General features: G+C 47.7%; 4 protein-coding genes across 7 annotated transcripts; 1 reads left to right on the forward strand and 3 right to left on the reverse strand.

The window, feature by feature from the left end:
* Nucleotides 1-3: 3 nt before the first annotated feature.
* On the reverse strand, nucleotides 4-4,151 carry Pgant6 (Polypeptide N-Acetylgalactosaminyltransferase 6). Of its 4 annotated transcripts, XM_086829550.1 has the most exons (5): nucleotides 3,940-4,135; nucleotides 3,495-3,557; nucleotides 2,548-3,344; nucleotides 1,584-2,349; nucleotides 4-1,120 (listed from the first exon to the last, which is right to left on the reverse strand). In XM_086829550.1, exons 3-5 carry the CDS (start codon nucleotides 3,135-3,137, stop codon nucleotides 458-460), a joined length of 2,019 nt encoding a protein of 672 aa, XP_086685676.1. In that variant the 5' UTR covers nucleotides 3,138-3,344; nucleotides 3,495-3,557; nucleotides 3,940-4,135; the 3' UTR covers nucleotides 4-457. The 4 variants fall into 4 exon arrangements, with proteins under 4 accessions (XP_086685676.1, XP_020809775.2, XP_020809777.2 ...); XM_020954116.2 differs by lacking the exon at nucleotides 3,495-3,557 and having other exon boundaries at nucleotides 3,940-4,151; XM_020954118.2 differs by lacking the exon at nucleotides 3,940-4,135 and having other exon boundaries at nucleotides 3,495-3,571.
* A 128-nt stretch (nucleotides 4,152-4,279) lies between these two features.
* Nucleotides 4,280-5,495, reverse strand: mRpS35 (mitochondrial ribosomal protein S35). Its single transcript, XM_020954115.2, has 2 exons — nucleotides 5,251-5,495; nucleotides 4,280-5,194 (listed from the first exon to the last, which is right to left on the reverse strand). The coding sequence occupies exons 1-2, from the start codon at nucleotides 5,360-5,362 to the stop codon at nucleotides 4,335-4,337; spliced, it is 972 nt and encodes a 323-aa protein (XP_020809774.2). The 5' UTR covers nucleotides 5,363-5,495; the 3' UTR covers nucleotides 4,280-4,334.
* A 934-nt stretch (nucleotides 5,496-6,429) lies between these two features.
* Nucleotides 6,430-12,878, reverse strand: Atg2 (Autophagy-related 2). The gene is made up of 2 exons (XM_020954114.2): nucleotides 12,667-12,878; nucleotides 6,430-12,598 (listed from the first exon to the last, which is right to left on the reverse strand). The coding sequence occupies exon 2, from the start codon at nucleotides 12,468-12,470 to the stop codon at nucleotides 6,699-6,701; it is 5,772 nt and encodes a 1,923-aa protein (XP_020809773.2). The 5' UTR covers nucleotides 12,471-12,598; nucleotides 12,667-12,878; the 3' UTR covers nucleotides 6,430-6,698.
* Nucleotides 12,879-12,896: 18 nt separating this feature from the next.
* On the forward strand, nucleotides 12,897-14,286 carry LOC110185333 (uncharacterized). Its single transcript, XM_020954109.2, has 3 exons — nucleotides 12,897-13,455; nucleotides 13,524-13,723; nucleotides 13,784-14,286. The coding sequence occupies exons 1-3, from the start codon at nucleotides 13,018-13,020 to the stop codon at nucleotides 14,220-14,222; spliced, it is 1,077 nt and encodes a 358-aa protein (XP_020809768.2). The 5' UTR covers nucleotides 12,897-13,017; the 3' UTR covers nucleotides 14,223-14,286.
* The last annotated feature ends 78 nt before the right edge of the window (nucleotides 14,287-14,364 follow it).

Here is a 14,364-nt window from a genome sequence, read left to right on the forward strand (position 1 = left end):
AACTAGGTTATTATTATATTTTATTACTAAATTTTAATGGAAAACAATTTTGTCAGAGTACAAAAACATCCTGGTCGAAAATCTTATTACAATTTCAAGGCAAACATCGAATTGCTTCTTAGTTTTTAATTTATATTACTTTCATTTGAATCTAATAAAACCTGTAGAAGTCACCGCAAGTTAGTTAAAATAATTTTTTAACTTTTTGGTGGGCTTTATTCAGACAGCCAAAAACTTTAGATGGATCTAAAGTTTTAATTAGACATAACCAGACTTTTTTTTTTGAAAATATATATGAAGTCTTTAATGCGGCAATGCGGAATGTGCGTTTGAGTCGTGAAAAATTGTATTTCGGGCCAAATAGAGCCTTTAAATCTATCTATAGCCTAATTATTTACATCGAACATCGTTAAGTACATGGCAAGTGATTCCAATCGCTGCGTTGCTTGTGCAGCGATTAAAGGTTGAGCACCAGCTCCTTGGAGTAGTCGTCCAGCGCCGTTTTGTTGAACGAGCCGAAATTCCACTGCATGTACACATTGCCGGCATCGCATCGGTTGACCACCACCTCCTGGGTGAAGGGCAGCAGCTCCAGGCACCGCTTGCCATCCGTGCCGTGCTTCATTAGCTTCGTGTGATAATCGTAGTACCAATACTGATTGCCTCCTTGGCCATGGCATTCCCACAGCCAAATGGGCGCATTGGCATCCCAGATCTGAACATCGAGACACTCCTTTTTCCGCCGCAGTCGCAAATCTCGCTTCCAGCTCAGCTCCCAAAACTGTGTCTTCTGCGGCGTCTTAATATCATCGGCACAAGCGTACATTCCCATCCGATTGTGCTTCTTCCTGCCCATCGTGTCCATGCAGAGACGATCATTGCCCACATTCTGTAGGGCTCCCAGTGCATACGCTGGCGGATCTATGGGTGGATAGGTCTTCATCAAATCGAAGGCAACCTCCTCCATGAACCACTTGAAGGATTTGCATTTTAGCTTAGTGCGAATGGCCTTCTGAGCGGTCAAGTCGCCGGCATCTACGCGCTCGTAGAGACCATCCCCGTGGCTATACAAATAGTTCTTGTACTCATCCATCCAAACTTCAGCCACGCGTTTGTAGTTCTGCAAAATATAAATCAGGAAAGACATTGTAGTTGTGTAAATATATAAATAACAATTACTAATCTGGCTTAAGCTTAAAAATAACTTCACACTCTATAATTATCTTTGGAAATATATACCTATCTAAATTTACAATCAAAAGACTGATTTGGACAAGTATCTATTAAATCAATAAACAAGTTAGGTTAGCAACCGACAGATTGACGTTTGTGTTAGTTTATGATGATCAGATAGATACACATTCAAAATAGGAAAACTGGTTTTTGGTGCTAATGATGCTCACAAATTCATTACAACTTTCTTTCTATTCCTAGACTTCTTTTAATTTATACCTTTTATTTTTAGAGGTGAAATTTGAATGTATTAAAGAATTTAAATATTTAATATAATGGTATAAGAAAATTAAATATAAACCACTATATGACAGCTAATTAACGCTTCAAAAAACATAAATCTAACTCACCCTATGCAGATAATCGCCCTTTCGTGGACTCGGCTGATGATTCCTTGGACCACGATATATATGTCCGATGCGGGAGCATGGAGCATCGTACATCTCACCGCCGCACATCCAGATCTTGAAGCTCAATTCGTACTGTTCACCGCCCCAAATGTCCAGTCCCTCGTCATAGCCGCCCAGTTCCCAGAAGAACTCCGTGGATATGGCAAACAATCCGCCAGCCATGACAGGGCTTTTGAATGGATCCGCTGGATGCTTCAGATCCTCGTCTAGCAGCGGCAGCCTCTTGTAGAAGAACTCCCAATCGAAGGCACCACGTGCTCCCTCGTCCTGTGCCCGATACTGGAAAGTATCGTGGGCAATAACATCAATGAAGGGACACACTGCCGTACGTTTGTTCAGTGCAATCGGTTCCAGCAACGGTGGTAGCCAGTTATAGTTGGCCTCCACATGAGAGTCCAGAAAGATGAGGACCTCGGCCGTGGCATTTCTAGCTCCCTCCGAACGGGCTCCGATTAAGCCTGTGCGCCTGGGCAATCGCACAACTCGGACAATACTGAAGTGATCCTTAATGTATGCCTCCAGATCATGACCCAAATAAGCACGATCACTGTGATCGTCCACCAGTATAATCTCCTTGAGCAGCTCCGGCGGCGAACGATTGATAAGACTGTGCACGGATCGCATGAGGACGCTCAGGTATTCATTGTAAAAAATTATGATCACACTAACCGTGGGTAGCTTGGTTACATACTCCTTTTTGTGACACCTAAAAATGTTGATAGTTTGGGTAATTAACGAGTTGAGAGAAAATTGAAGAAATTAAGGGGTTTCATTCGAAAATTCCCAAAAAGAAATAAGCATCTAAGTCGCAAATTTCTTCGTTTCTCGGGGTCCCTTGATATTTTAATTACTACCTTATCAGAGCTACTGAACAACCAGAATATGAATTCCCAAAATTACTCACAGCTTGTGACGGATGTCGGGCACAGATCGGTTGACCGATATGGAGTCGGAGAGCAGGGCATTGAAGCCGTTCTCCAGGGACATTCGGTGCTCCACATCACGCTGCGATTCGTCGTCCAGACTGGCCGGTTTACCCTTCTCGCCAAGGCCCACACGTAAAGCATCCCTGGCCATGGCCGTATAGTCGTGCCAATCCTTCTTCACCGTCGTATCGACGGGCGGTGCCACCTGCAGTATTTCATTCTCTGACTGCTTAGCGGTCCGCGGATTTTGCACATTCTCCTGCTCAGGTTCGGGCTCGTCGATCTTCTGTAGCTCAGCTTCAGCTTCAAAGTCAGGTTCTGGATCGTTTTTAGGCTCGGGCTGCTTATGTTTTACTACTGGCATCTTCTGAACGCCACCCGAACGAGCAGCGGCCTCTGGAACAGGCTCCACGCCATGGTGTTCCGGTTCAGGCTCAGCGCCATGATGAACCACCTTGTTGGTGTACGGACTGGAGGAAATCCAGCTGGTGATGAGTATGAACAGCGTGAGAGAGACGAGCACCAGCAGGGCCGTCTTTACGATCCATTTGAGATTGGGTCGCCGCATCTTGGCCGGATAGATATCCGTGCGGTATCCGTGGTTACGTGTCCGTTAACCGAATCTCTTGGGTTTCTCATGGAGTGCAGCTAGTACTCCCAATTGATAGCGGCGACCTCGTGTGTTTGCTCAGGTGCTTCTCCAGCTGTTTCTGGTGGCCTAGTGGTTAGAGTATATCAGCTGCAGACGTGGTTTACCCTCGGACAACAAAAAAATCTAGAATTACGTCAAAGAGAAAAAGATTAATAAACGTGAGTTCAGGGGTACATCGAAAATGCAGGGTACAAGCGGGTATATTCAGGGTTATTTTGTATTTAGTGTTTATTAAATAATTATAAAGCTAAATAAAATAAATTAATTTCTTACCTTTTTTATAATATTCAATATGAAAATGACATAGTTTTCAAAGATTCCTGAATTCTTTAATTTCTAAGTGTAGAAATATATCAAATATATTTAACAGCTTTTCATATGTACATTGTATCGAGTGCTCACTGTATATATCTTTGAGTGGCACAAAAATAGACCAACCAAACAAGGGGAAAAAAACATAGATAAGAGAGACATTTCAATTTGGAAAGTTGAGATAAAAACTTCGGTTGGAACAAGCACTTAAATAACTTCCGGTTAACATTACCTTATCGCGAATATTTATGTCATAAATAACCAATTGCCTTCTTCAATTTGTATTGTTTATAATGTTGACTAATTTTATGGTTTTAAAACAGGTCAAAACGTCACCACCGCCAGGTGAGTGTGTTTCTTATCAGAAAAGAAGATTTTTGCGGCCAAGTATCTTGCATTTTCTCACCTGTCCGTGTGGCAGTGCTTGTCTTTCGCTTTGCTCTTCAGGTAGTTTGGGTTGAATTAACTTATTAACATAGCAAAACAATAGTTTGCTTCCACGTCCGCGGAAATGTTTTTTCTTTTCGTTTTTTTTTTTTGGCTCTGTTTGCTGCCGTTGGTGCTTCTTCTTGGAGGCGCGCTGTTCTAATGCCGTTCGCAGCAGTTGTGGCTTCTAAACAGCTGTTCGTTTAGCCATTCACCACGAATAAGAGACTATATCTTCAGTATTTTTAAAATTTAAATTTTTAAGCTTTAAAAAATACTAATTCACTATTTCTCTCGTCAACCATAAATTAAACACTAAATTCTAACAATTTTTAGCTTTATTGGTTCTCTACAATTGCTTTTAAAGGTTAATGCTTAAATGTTCAACATTTTTTTGACCTCTTCCTTGTATTTGGCCAAATTGTACTCGTTCTCTCCCTCGTTTATTAATTGCTCCACACACTGCGCATAGGCGGGTGTGGGGGAGAGCTTACTATCGCCCTCCTTGGCATTCCAGTTGAGGATGCCCTCGGCTGCGATCTTAGATTGGTTGCGATCGAACAAGTAGACTTCCATGTCTGCCTCCGACTTGGTTGCCTCCCAGGGCTCGGTTATGAAGGATTCGTGGTAACATGCGGTTAGCAAGTACATGGCATAGTCATAGTTCTGCTTCCTCTGCGGACACCGGTCCGTGACGAAGGTCACAGTGTCCGTGTCCCGGTTGTAGCGGTCGCCCACGAGACGCAGGAACTTATCCCTAGCATGGGCATCGAACTTCAGATCGGAGAGCTTTAGCGAGATAGTGACCCTTCGCGCCTCCAAATTACGGATTGTCGGCAAGCTCTCTAGGTAGTCTGTGGTGATGACTTCGACGGGAAAGTGACGCTGCCACTTGGCCTCAGTTTCCAGGCCCTTAGGCCATGGACTGCAGAACTTCTTAATGGCCTCGCACTGCTGGCGAATGGCCGGCGGTGTCAAGTGCAGAAAGTTGGGGATTTTCATAAGCTCCGCATTGGCGAACTTTGAGGGAGCCGCCGCCCCGCGTTCCGTGAAGCCCTGCCGCAGTGGCAGCGGCACACTGGCCGGATGGAAGGATCTGGGTGCTGGCCACGCGGCGGTCCAATCCTGGTCCACGGCCATGCGGTTGGTGCGCGGTGGGGTCACAGGATCGCGCCTTACCTCCCGTCGTCGCTGGATCTGCTGCTTTACGCTACGCAGATTTAAAACACGGAACTCTGCGAACACAAATCATTTTTGGTTTATTTTTATACATTAATTCGGATTTGTTTACCTTCTTCATTGTCAACTTCTGGCTGCTGCTGGGAGAAGACACGGATGCTGCTCTGTGCCACCTGTTTTTTAAGGGGCAAGCGCTCCCACACACGAGTCAGGGCAATTGACATATTTATTCACTAGAATTATTCCGCCTTTTTTATTTATCTTTCGGTTATTCTAAATTTTATACAAAAATTAGCACCGGCCTTTACGTAAACCATGCGCCAGATTGCCATTCGCCCCGAAATAGTTTAAATCGATATTTTTCCTGATATAAATTCAAATTTATATCGATATTTGCTCAGCCTTTTTTTTAAATCAGATTTAACAAGAAAGGAAGCTAACTTCGGCACGCCGAAGTTTATATACCCTTGCAGATAGAACTTCTATGACTAGGAATCCATACCATATAAATTATATATATTTGTGTTAAAAAACAATGAAGTAATACCTGCTTTCATTTCATTCACCTATAAATATTATATTTGCAGCTTTTCATTCACAGATTTGCATTTTTGCTCCACATCTAACGATCGTTTGTATGGCACCTATATGATATAGTCGTCCGATTTTCATGAAATATGACACAAAATTTAAGACTAATATAAAATGGCTACACCTCAAATTTGATGAAAATCTGTTGAAAACTGAAAAAGTTATAATTTTTAATTGTATTAATTTCTCGATCGTTCCTATGGGAGCTATATGAAATAGTAGTCCGATTTTCATAAAATTTTATACAAAATTGTAGAGTATAGTAAAATGGCTATATCTCAAATTTGATCCAATTCTATTGAAAACTGAAAATGTTACAATTTTTTTTGTAAAAATTTTACGATCATTCCTATGGCAGCTATATGATATAGTCGTCCGATCCGGCCCGTTCCGACATATATACGAGTGAGAGTATATAGAAGGCTAACTACAAAGTTTCATTGAGATAGCTTCAAAACTGAGAGACTAGTTTGCGTAGAAACGGACAGACGGACAGACGGACAGAAGGACAGACGGACAGACGGACAGACGGACATGGCTAGATCGACTCGGCTGTTGATCCTGATCAAGAATATATATACTTTATATGGTCGGAGGTGCCTCCTTCACTGCGTTGCAAACTTCTGACTGAAATTATAATACCCTGCAAGGGTATAAAAAAGCTGGAGTTCGAATCCCACAACGGAAGACAACCAATAAATCTTTTTATATACACTTTTATTTTGGTAAAATAATAAAAAATATAACTTTCATGTAAATATGGCTTAATAAAAAGGATAAGTTGAATCACACCCATTCCGGAATCATCATCACTTGGCATTCCTCGTCCCGCCTTGTGCTTGCTCTCGCAGCTCCTCTTATATACATTACATTATTTTGTAAAATATTGTTAGTAAAACAATAGAAAACATTACATTATTGTGTTGTAAGCCCCGTGTGAACTATAGCTATCGTAAACCTAACTTCCTTTTAGTGGATCTCCTGCTTCCACTTGTCACGGGCCTCCAGCTTGGCCTCCGGCACCAGCGAGCTCTTGGCACCGCCCAGAATATTGGTGGTGGCTTGGGTGGCCAGCACCGCGGGGCAGACGACGAGCTGAGGGATTTGGCGTACTACGGCGCCCACAGCTCCGCTGTAACCCTTCTGGTCGTGCTCCGTGATCGCCGCTTCGATGAGTGTGTTGGCCGATTCGTTGATGCCCTCTCTCACTATGGTGTAGGCATTGGCCACGCCCTCTCGCAGATCCTTGGGTCGTCCCTGGCGCCGCCTCTTTCCTCCATTTCGTCCGCCCTTTCGCTTCTTCAGGGATGGCCCCGCCGAGAGCATATCGAAAGTAGTCTCCGCCGTAAATTGCAGCAAATGTATGATCCTGGAGGTGATCTCCAAGGCAGCCAGAGCTGTGCGAGCTGTGAAACTCTGTGCGCCCAGCTGGAAACCTCGAATAATCCGGCCATCCTTGTTGTACTGCTCGATGGGAAGCCGGAAGAGGTCGTAGACGCCCTGGAAGAGCTGCAGGACCGCATTTGTGGGCCCTATGCCGCTCAGGATGTTGGGCAACTGGTTACGTTTGATGTCCTTCAGCCACTCCTTGGCCAGAAATTCGCACAGTTTATTCCAGCCGAGGATGCCTCGACGATTGACGATCTCACGCAGGCAGATGCCAGATCCCTGGAGCTGAGCCAATCCCATAATGAGTCCGGTGACAGGTCCGCGCGACAATTCGATACGCCTTCCATGGTAATCGAAGCAAATGGGCAGCGCCGGACTGAAGATCACCTCGCGGAAGAAGACAGGCGAAGCGGTGGCCGGATCCTCCTCCAGCTCCGTCTCCAGACTGTTCTCCTCAATCAACACATTCAGATTCCGTTCGACCATCTCCTTGACCTCGGACTCGGCGGGCAGCTCGTCGGATAGATCATCCGGTAGCTTACTAACCGACATTACTGGCATGTCTGTTGAATTGGAGGAGGCACTGCCCGCCGCTTTGCTGGAGGAGCTGCTGCTGCTGCTAGAATTCCGGAACATGCCCGAAAAGAAGTCCTCGAGGAATAGAAGAGTATCCTGGTCGATGTTTAGTTTGATGGGCAGAATGGAAACGCGCAGGGAGCACTCCTCGGCGCTGCTCTTTTGCGGATTGGGACGCACATTCAGAGCCTTCACTATCACCATATTCTCGTCCGGTTTGTGGGACAAATTGTTGCCAGCGGGATGGTAGAGAAACTTGTTAATGTCCGAGGAGCGCAGCCGATCCCTGATCTCGATTTCCGATACCAGGAGCACTTGACGCGACGAATAAATGGATGTCAGGGGATAGGTTTCGTAGGAAAAGCGAATCTTCGACAGCTGGATCTCCACCAGAACTTCCAGATTGCGGTTGGAGCCCTTGGGTTCTTTGGGCAAACCCCTCCTCGAGCCCTTTCGCTCCGGTTTCTCTTGATCCTGTGCCTGGGACACGCCATACTTGTACGTATCCGACATGCCAAAGCCACTGGACGCGGCGGGAGCGGACTTCTTTGGCGATTGATCGGGGAAATCCTGTCCGCCATAAAGATGCCACGTGAAGGTCATTTCGCAGAGGGTATAACTGCTCTCGGCCACCGGGAAGTTGGCCGGAGGTCTCAGCAGATCCACCTTTTCGTGAGGCAGGCAGAAGTGATTGTCAACAATCTGGAGCGGCTCCTCGGAGACGTAGATCTGCTTGACACCGAACTTGTCCATGCCCGAGATCTCCTTGTCGTGGATTATATCGAAGTCGCGTTCCTCCATTAAGGATCCGTTACACAGTGATCCCAGCTCCAGCTGCACCTCGGTACCTAGACCAGTCTGCGGCTGCTGCACCTGACTCTGTTCGTAGTAGGACTGCAAGATCACGTTCGACTCAAAGTCAAGGATGTCGCCAATCACCGATGGACTCTCCACCATCAGGGATTTACTCTGCGGCTTCACAGGCGTCGATTTTCTCTTCTCCTTGGGCTCATCCGGGAAGTAAAAGATCTCGATGCCCTCCTCTCGGCCTCCTGGCGACTTGGTGGCCTTGGGATTAGGCGAGCACTTTACATCCATTACGGCATCGGCCATTAGTTTGTTCACATGGTTTTGGGTTTGATCGCTAACCTCCTGATCTTCAAACGACTTGGGCTCAGTGTGTGCAGCGTCCTCATTCAGAACGGGTTCCTCGGGCGGTGGTGTCAGGTCCCTGTCGTTGGCCACATAAGCTATAAGCTGAGCCAGAGCCGACGCCGAGTCGTAGCAGGTCTTCAGGTGCATGTCGTGAATGGAGGAGCGAAGATCCACGCGTGGCTGCCCCTTGCCCTCCTCGTTCAACCTGAAGGATATGTTTAGTAGGCCAAGATTAAGCACGGGGATCAGAGCGTCTTGAGGCGCCTTGGCCCAGCCCAACTGGAGTACACAATCCTCGGCCAGGAGCCGCAGAGTACAGCCGCTCATGGAGGATATAATGTTGCTGCTCAATGTGCAGTAGCCCAGGTCCAGGAACGCACGTTGGGGGAAGAATCTGGGGCGGTAGTCGATGCCGGCATTCCACACATGCAGCTGCAGCTCGGAGACCAGGGCAAACGGCTCGTACTCCTCGATGGGAAAATCAGCCACGTCCATGAAGTCCATGAGTTGATTCAGCCAACTGTGCTCCGAGTGGCATGAGTGATGCTGCAGGATGGCTCCCGTGATGCCAAATGACATCTTCATGCGCTTTATCCGCTGCTCCGGTTGCTTCTTGATCTCTGCCACAACGGATAGAACCTCCAGTCTCCTCCTGTCCCCTGCTGCCTGCTGAGACTTTGGGAAATTGTGGATGGTGGGTAGAAGGTTCTTGTCCGGTACATCACTCCAAGCTAACACCAAATCTTGCTGAGTGTTGCCACAATGCAGAGCCTCAATCTCGCCCAGCTGGATGCAAAAGAAGCTTCTATTCGCATCGTTATCCAGGCCATTGACGGTGAAGAGACGCAGTTCCTTGAGATTCACCTGGAACTTGCCGCACTCCTTGGCCCGCTGATTAGTCTCGGGATCCAGGAAGTGAGAGAATAGGATCAGAGATCCCTCCTCCACAAACAGCTCGAAGGAGAAGGCTTCATTGGGAACCTTAGCTACAGGAGTCGGGGGAGAAGGACCAGAACCCGGCAGCGTCGTCTCCGCCATTGAAAAGTAAATGCTGCTTTCCATGGTGCTCGTACTTAGGAGTTGGTTCCGCCGGAATTCCTCCAGTTGCGGCTCAGCTGCCAGATGATTTGATTCTCTCGGTTCCTCCTCCAGATTGCTTTCGTAGTGCGGCGAACGGGGCTCCCACATAAAGAGATCGCCATTCAGTCGATTGTATATCAATTCATACATACCCTTGGATTCCAGCACCACCTTGACCAGCGGAATAAAGGCGAAGATCTTCAGCTTGGAGGACTGGGTGCAGCTATCGCAGAATTCGTTGATCTCCTCCGTGTCGCCGGGCAAAAGGGAATCCGTTTTATCAAAACTACTGTCCAACCCCTCGACGTGTGACGTATAGCCGAAGGTACACTTTGAGCTGAAGGGCGACTTCCGCGTTGGCTTCTTTGCCCGGCCATCACTGCTCTCCTTGAACTGGAGCACATCGATTTGGATCTTCTTGTTCGTCTGCTGGCATCGGAGCAAATGCACGGCACTCTGCTTGTCCGCATCACAGTAATACGCGTCCAGTTCATCCGAAGCAATGCTAATCTGAGACCTGAAGCTGACCACCAGGACGCGAAACTCCAAAGCGAGGAAGTCCTGACGCACATTCTTCTGCCACCAGGGAATCTTCTGCGGATCATTGGCCGCCCTGCCGTCTACCACTGGGAAACGCAGCTGCAGTCGCAGATTCTCACATTTTACACTCAGCTCCGTTTGGCTGGGATCCGGATCGGGATAGGCATCTGCCGGAGGAACTTCATCGGAATCCCGGACGAAGGGAGAACAGCCAAAGAGGGCACCCAGTCGATCGTAAATGGATACATCCAATTCCGCAGTACATTCGTCCAGAATGCATTCGATTTTGTTGGTGCATCGATTATGGTTTTGCTTAAACATAAACGAGGAGCTCTGAGTGATCACAATCTCGGGTCGGATGTGATAGCCATCCGGGCAGTTTCGCTGGCGATCGAACAGCAGCAGGTGCTCACGGGCATTGTCCAGAACCTCGCAGAGATCCACCGCTGTCGCCGACAGAGTCGTTCTCGATGTGAGCTCCTGAAAGTAGCGCTGCTGGCTGCCACTCACTATGATCGGAGCGGCGCGCAACAGGAGATAGTGCTGCTTCTCCAGGGGCAGGTGATTATCGAGGAGTGCGCCCTGAAAGAAAACACTGGCAGTATCCGAATATCGAAGGTAACTCGTCTGATCAAAGACCGTGCTGCAGCTATCAATATGGGCCGTATTCTGGACGAGAATATCATTGTGTAGTGCCATGCCATACAGCTTGGAGATCTGCACCTTGAACTTGAGTATCTCACCGGACTTCTCCGTGTAGCCCAGCTCCTGCTGTAACGTATTTGTGCAGGATGTGAGCATGCTATTGGTAGACTCACTCATTTTTCTACTTCGCGCATAAACGCTGCGGGGGGCAAAGCCGCCGGAGTATTCCGAAGGTTCTGGTTCGCTAAGACCTGTGGACCAGTCCGCATTCTGGCCGAGTATTCCCGTCATCCTTGTGGGCTGCTGCTGCTGGTGCGGTTGGTACTCACTGGGCGGCGCTGACTTCAGGCTGCGTCCCTTCTTCGGTCGCTCCTGCTGGCCACCGCTATTGAAGCCCTTGGATAGCTCAATGAGCAGATGTATTTGCCGGGGCGTGAGCATAAAGTAGATGTCGTCCAGACTGAGTTCAAGGCTCACCTTGGGTCCCACTATGTTCTCCGTCTGCTTGATATTGATCTGTATGTTTTGGGCGCCCTTGAGCTCCACGATCTTGCATAGCTGCTCGTAGGGAGTGGGCAGAAATACATCCAGAACCTCGGAGGTATGCAGACTCAGTCCCTCTATCACCAAATTGTGCTTGGCTATCATGGGCAGGGCATTAAAGCTACCATTGGGATCCTCCTCATGGGCATCCGTCTCTGTATCGGTGTTTTGGGACGTGGACATCGACATCATCTCGTAGCCAGTCTTGTTCTTGTACTCCACATGGCTGGCCTGGACGGAAAGCACCAGTTTCCGGTCCGATCGAGGCAGCAGATACTCAATATTCAGTGTTGTGTTCGTCAGCTTGGCGCGGATGCGATTCAGCACATTGTCAATGGTCTCCGCGAACTTCTCCAGCCCAATCAGGGCGTTATTGTGATTAAGGAAGGGCACATCGTCGTCCACCTGCTTCATACACTCCTCTGCCATTTGCATGGAACTGCTAACGGACGACCACATCGATTCCAGCATCGTGGTGCCGCTCTGATGCCGCGTAACAGGCCGCAGGGTTATCGTCAAGTTGGAGATCTCCAGGCTGCTGTCGTTGGTCATCAGCGCATTCCAGGGCACGACCACGGTCAGGCAGCCAATGTGACCTGATACCACCTCAAAGGCCCAGCCCTGATCCTCGAAGAGATCATTGAAAGCGTCCACTTTTAGGAATATATCCTCCACCACCGCCTTGCCATTGTAGAGATCAACCTTCAGCTGCTCCAAGTTCAAGTTATTCTCAAAAAACTGGCCCAAATACCTCTGCAGGAGGTAGCGACACATCTTGGTCTTGAGTCCATCCCAGGGATTGAACCACGACATTTTAAGTCGCTCTTATCTGAATCCCAAGGTTTTCCGCTTTTCCGCTTTGTGCGTTTTACTTTATTTCTCCAGCGAGGGCAGCAGCAGCAGCAACAACAATAACAACACCAGACCTTTGTTATTGTTTTCTTTTAAGGGAACACGGAAATGGAGCAAATGAACGCAATTAAAACTCCTTTTAGATCTCACAACTCACTTTCTATGGTTCTCTTTGCTTAGAGACGGCTGCTGGCACCGATAAATGTGCATTATTTTTGCAAAATAATGAAAATAATGAATAAATAAAGCGCAGTTGCAAGTGTCTTGTTTTTTCTCTTTTTGTTGCTGCGCCAATGTGGCCAGATGGTGGCCGTTCCTAAATCTCGGCAAAACAGCTGTTTCTGCCACCTGGTCACTCTTGTGAGCAACAAATGGCCAAAAGCAGCTGTTTTGCTTAGAGTTGGTAAACATCGCCAAGTCTAGGAACAGCTGTTCGCACGAAAAGTTCTTAAAATTATTTTTGTTTTCGCTTGTTTTTCTCTTTTGGTTGCATTTTATTTACATTATTATGCTTTTGTTGCCTATTATCGTCGTATTTTGGCTGGGCGTTGCCGGCAGCAATGCGAAGTCCATCAAGAAATCGCATGTTAACCTGTTGGAGCCACTTACTGGCCCAGAGGACGCCTGGCAGGGCAAGTGGTTCCCCTATGCTCCCGGCCAGCCCCACATCCCGCAGAATGCGCAACGTGTGCAGGAAACGGCATCGACGCCACCAACGGATAATTGGACGGGCAAGTGGTTTCCCTATGCGCCAGGAGAACCGCATGTGGTGAAGGTGACGCCGCAGGAGAGGCAGGATGAGATGGAGAAGAGTACCACGATCCCGAAGGATAACTGGCCAGGAAAATGGTTTCCCCAAAGTCCCAACGAACCACACAAAGTACATAAAAAGCCCCTCAATGAGGAGAACACTCGCCTTGGGGAAATCGATTGCGATGACGGAAAGGTGAGTGAGACGTCAATATGTCAATATGTTTTCTTTTTGCTTTATAAATATTCATTACTTATATTCAGAGCAACCTTCGCTTGGATTACGACCCGAATGACATCCGAGATAGCTTGAATTACCTGTGCATCACTAGCAATCGCAGTCTGTACCAGCCGGACTTGAACAGAGAAGCCCTACTCACAGAGCACTTTCTGCCCATCGCTTATGTGCCGCCAGCAAAGTGCATGAATGAGTCCATCGAGTACACCCATTTGCCAGTCACCAAGTAAAACAACAAACTTAGTTTTCTCTTGAGTAGTTTCACAACTTGAATCTCTATTTCCAGTGGCGCGTATCGCCCTTTGCCCGCTGAATATGGCGTGTACTCCTATCTGCCGCCTCAACGTTACCTGCGCAACCTGGCTGAGGGCGCAATTGTGATGCTCTATCATCCCTGCGCCTTTCCCGGGCAAGTGGAGCAGCTGCAGCACATGGTAAGCGGCTGCCTGTATCGTCATTTGATCTCGCCCTCGCAGGCTCTCACTGCCGAGCGTCCGTTGGCCCTGCTGGCCTGGAGCCACAGCCTGGAGATGTCCATGGTGGACCAGCGACTGGTGGCGGACTTTATACAGAAGCATGCCAAGCAGGGACCACTTGCGCTGGAGGAACTGTCGCGGGTGGTGGACAAGAGGGAGGCCTACAAAGAAGGACTGACAACGGAGGCACGCTTGGTTACCACAGCGGATGATTACGAGCTGTGTGGCTACATGAAGGAGGGGATGTAGCGGAAGTATGTTAACTATTTGTTTGCAACTAAATAATTGTAAATAAACTTCGAATATTTTTAAATATGTTTCTTTACGACTTAAATTTTGAAAGTCCCCTTCGATACTTTTGCGTTATCGATGTACACTCCAGATATCGATA

The sequence above is a fragment of the Drosophila serrata genome, unplaced genomic scaffold, assembly GCF_035046125.1.
Source record: "Drosophila serrata isolate PLE 108 unplaced genomic scaffold, ASM3504612v1 contig_217, whole genome shotgun sequence".
In the NCBI taxonomy this organism is placed as follows: domain Eukaryota; kingdom Metazoa; phylum Arthropoda; class Insecta; order Diptera; family Drosophilidae; genus Drosophila; species Drosophila serrata.

Excerpts from the sequence above, each read along its gene's own strand:
- Pgant6 (XM_020954116.2), bottom strand. The coding sequence starts at position 3,137 with ATGCGGCGACCCAATCTCAAATGGATCGTAAAGACGGCCCTGCTGGTG. Across the intron at positions 2,350-2,547 it reads CCCGACATCCGTCACAAGCT|GTGTCACAAAAAGGAGTATG; the intron begins GTGAGTAATTTT and ends CAACATTTTTAG. Across the intron at positions 1,121-1,583 it reads AGGGCGATTATCTGCATAGG|AACTACAAACGCGTGGCTGA; the intron begins GTGAGTTAGATT and ends TATATTTTGCAG.
- Atg2 (XM_020954114.2), bottom strand. The coding sequence starts at position 12,470 with ATGTCGTGGTTCAATCCCTGGGATGGACTCAAGACCAAGATGTGTCGC.
- LOC110185333 (XM_020954109.2), top strand. The coding sequence starts at position 13,018 with ATGCTTTTGTTGCCTATTATCGTCGTATTTTGGCTGGGCGTTGCCGGC. Across the intron at positions 13,456-13,523 it reads TCGATTGCGATGACGGAAAG|AGCAACCTTCGCTTGGATTA; the intron begins GTGAGTGAGACG and ends ACTTATATTCAG. Across the intron at positions 13,724-13,783 it reads ACCCATTTGCCAGTCACCAA|TGGCGCGTATCGCCCTTTGC; the intron begins GTAAAACAACAA and ends CTCTATTTCCAG.
- mRpS35 (XM_020954115.2), bottom strand. The coding sequence starts at position 5,362 with ATGTCAATTGCCCTGACTCGTGTGTGGGAGCGCTTGCCCCTTAAAAAA. Across the intron at positions 5,195-5,250 it reads AGAAGTTGACAATGAAGAAG|AGTTCCGTGTTTTAAATCTG; the intron begins GTAAACAAATCC and ends TTGTGTTCGCAG.